General features: G+C 33.5%; 1 protein-coding gene across 5 annotated transcripts in view; it reads right to left on the reverse strand.

Annotated features, from left to right (window-relative positions):
• Nucleotides 1-388: 388 nt before the first annotated feature.
• The window catches only part of LOC144973473 (uncharacterized), a 78,637-nt gene continuing 75,283 nt past the window's right edge, over nt 389-3,742 (reverse strand). For all 5 annotated transcript variants that reach the window (XM_078915952.1, XM_078915948.1, XM_078915949.1 and 2 more), the window contains one exon: nt 389-714. In XM_078915952.1, coding sequence (XP_078772078.1) covers nt 685-714 — 30 coding nt within the window. In that variant the 3' untranslated portion in view covers nt 389-684. The remainder of the gene's footprint in view (nt 715-3,742) is intronic.

Genomic DNA, 3,742 nt, shown 5'->3' on the forward strand with positions numbered 1-3,742 from the left:
TAACAAAGAGAACAATAGATCAACGTAAAACCAACTTGGGATCTCAAACAACAAGTTGGAATGCTGACGATCACCAGATTAAAATAAAAAGATTATTGTTGTTGTTGTTATTATTATTATTATTATTATTATTATTATTATTATTATTAATAATAATAGTAATAATAATAATAATAATAATAATAATAATAATAATAATAATAATAATAATAATAAAAGTAATAATAATAACAACACTAACAATAATATAATAATAATAATAATAATAATAATAATAATAATAATAATAATAATAATAATAGTAATAATAATAATAATAATAATAATAATAATAATAATAATAATAATAATAATAATAATAATAATAATAATAATAATAATAATAATAATAATAATAATAATGATGATGATGATGATGATGATGATGATGATGATGATGATGATGATAATATATACTAGGTACATCAAATGATAGTGTAAGATATAAAAATAATAATTAACGTGGTTATTTTATTTTATATCTATCATCCAGACATATTGACGCTTTGGGCGACAGGTCACAAATTTCATCCCCCAAAAATCGAAAGTCGTTAAAACACAACAGAGTTATCGCTCGTTGAGAAGTCCTATGATGTTGCAGACATGTCAATTGAGGACCTTTCCTTTGTTCCATTATGCCATCCATTACCGACGGCTAGGCATAATTAAGGTACCCTGTCAGAAGGAAGAATAATAGAATTGAAAAATAGAATAATGTCATGAGTTTTAAAATTAATTTTGACATATTTTTGATTAATAGATATAAATATAACTAGAATTAAAATAATATTTTTTTCTCTGTATATCAGAAGAGTTATCAAATATCGACCCTTCAAAAAGTTTCAGATTTGAGATCTTATGACACATTTGGGGTCAGTGGAGTCTCAGAATTGAGACCTTATGACACATTTGGGGTCAGTGGAGTCTCAGAATTGAGACCTTATGACACACTTGGGTCAGTGGGGTGTCAGATTTGAGACCTTATGACACACTTAGGGTCTGTGGAGTCTCAGAATTGAGACCTTATGACACACTTGGGTCAGTGGGGTGTCAGATTTGAGACCTTATGACAAGCTTGGTGTCAGTGGAGTGTCAGAATGGAGACTTTATGACACACTTAAGGTCAGTGGAGTATCATATTTGAGACTTCATGACACACTTGGGGTCAGTGGAGTGTCAGAATGGAGACTTTATGACACACTTAAGGTCAGTGGAGTATCATATTTGAGACTTCATGACACACTTGGGGTCAGTGGAGTCACAGCATTGAGACCTTATGACACGATCGGGATCAGTGGAGTCTCGGATTTGATACATTATGACACACTTAGGGTCTGTAGTATCTCAGATTTGAGACCTTATAACACACTTAGGGTCTGTGGTATCTCAGATTTGAGACCTTATGACACACTTAGGGTCAGCGGAGTGTCAGAATTTAGACCTTATGACACACTTAGGGTCTGTGGTATCTCAGAATTGAGACCTTATGACACACCTTAGGGTCAGCGGAGTGTCAGAATTGAGACCTTATGAGACACTTGGGGTCAGCGGAGTGTCAGAATTGAGACCTTATGAGACACTTGGGGTCAGTGGCGTCTCAGAATTGAGACATTATGACACACGTGGGTCAGTGGAGTGTCAGATTTGAGACCTTATGACACACCTTAGGGTCAGCGGAGTGTCAGAATTGAGACCTTATGAGACACTTGGGGTCAGTGGCGTCTCAGAATTGAGACATTATGACACACGTGGGTCAGTGGAGTGTCAGATTTGAGAGTTTTTAATGCACGTTGGGTCAATCAAATGTGTTGCGTGTATCCAAAAAGCTCATAACATCTACCAGACGGATATAACGTTCCAACACAGAAAAGTATGTGTAACCTTAAACGTTTCTCGTCTGATCGATAGACTATAGTCAGAACTACTCATTTAAAAGGTTGGCAAAAACAATAACGGATTGGTTTGTGACGTCAACTTCGTTTTATCTATAAGTCACCGAAGGTTATGTTTAGATTATTAATGCTCTACGTTTAGACAAAAAGCTCACAGCATTCGCCAATGAAACGTTCCAAACACAAAACTGTGTGTATCCTTAAAAGTTTATAATCTGATTAATAGAATTTAGTGAGAAGTTTTCATTAAAATGGCATTAAAACGTTCCTAAGAACGCTACGGTCTTGTGTCAGGCTCTTTGCTTTCAATATTCTGCTATATGCGATGTGAAAATAATAATATGAGAAAGCTAACGCATTCGTTTCCAATCATTTCTCATTAATTATGAGTGTGACAGAAAACAATTCATTGAAATTGACTTGAATAGCTTTCTTTAAAAACAACAGAATAATTCATCACTATTGCCAGCGTCATCGTTGGCGCCGTAATCATCATCATCATCATCATCATCATCATCATCATCATCATCATCATCATCATCATCATCATCATCATCATCATCATCATCATCATCATCATCACCATATTATTAATACTACTACTACTACTACTACTACTACTACTACTACTACTACTACTACTACTACTACTACTACTACTACTACTACTACTACTACTACTACTGCTACTACTACTACTACTACTACTACTACTACTACTAATAATAATAATAATAATAATAATAATAATAATAATAATAATAATAATAATAATAATAATAATAATTATTATTATTATTATTATTATTTTCATGATCATTATTATTATCATCATTGTTATTAGTATCATTATTATTATTATTATCATTATTATTATTATTATTATTATTATTATTATTATTATTATTATTATTATTATTATTATTAGTAGTATAGTAGTAGTAGTAGTAGTATTATTATTATCATGATCATCATTATTATCATTGTTATTATTTTAGAGACTGAAATCGTATCATTATTGTGGCAACACGCTGAAGTAGCAATGCGACTAGAAAATCTCAATTGGAAAAGGGGAGGGGGTGTCGACCTGCCTACCCCCCCCCCCCCCGCCGCCCCCACCATCACCACTTCCAAAGACTACAGAGAAAAAAAGACAAATTCCCAACTTGTTTACATTGCAAACATATTCATATTATGCGTGGCCATTGATGTCAACCTCCCACTCATTCACTATTATATGAAGCCAAAAAGGAATTGACGATTATGGTGACGTCATGCTAAAAATAGATATGATTTCATTGCTCAATTCTTTACTCGGGGCTATAATACTCTTCAACAGTCGTAACGTCACTTCCTTCCTAATGACGCATGGTAACTTAGTAACACTGGCTCTAAACTATCGGAGCAATGGCGGAAGCCCGTATGAAATATTTCTCCGACGAGCATAAAAGCGTATCCAGAGGAAAAAAACCCTTAAATTTGATCATGTTTTAACTTTTACACATTCTGATCACAAGGCATATGAAAAGTTCTAGCCAGCGTGAAGAATAAAAAGTAATGATTTTCTTTGTTTAGAACCAAGATGGCCGCCGTTGCCGGGCGGCGTGACATCAGACTACTGAATCCAATTGATACTACGCATTTGTCTAAAAACTTTACAACATCCGCCAGCCAGATATAACGTAGCAACTCACAAAACCTCAACCTTTTATAGTCTGATACAATTTAGTGAGAACAACTCATAAAAATAACTGGCTAAAAACAATAACAAAGAGCTGAGTGACGTCAATTTCGTTCCTTCTATACTGTTT

This window comes from Berghia stephanieae, chromosome 5 (genome assembly GCF_034508935.2).
Source record: "Berghia stephanieae isolate SIO BIC M18660-M18661 chromosome 5, UCSD_Bste_1.3, whole genome shotgun sequence".
NCBI classification, from domain to species: Eukaryota; Metazoa; Mollusca; class Gastropoda; order Nudibranchia; family Aeolidiidae; genus Berghia; species Berghia stephanieae.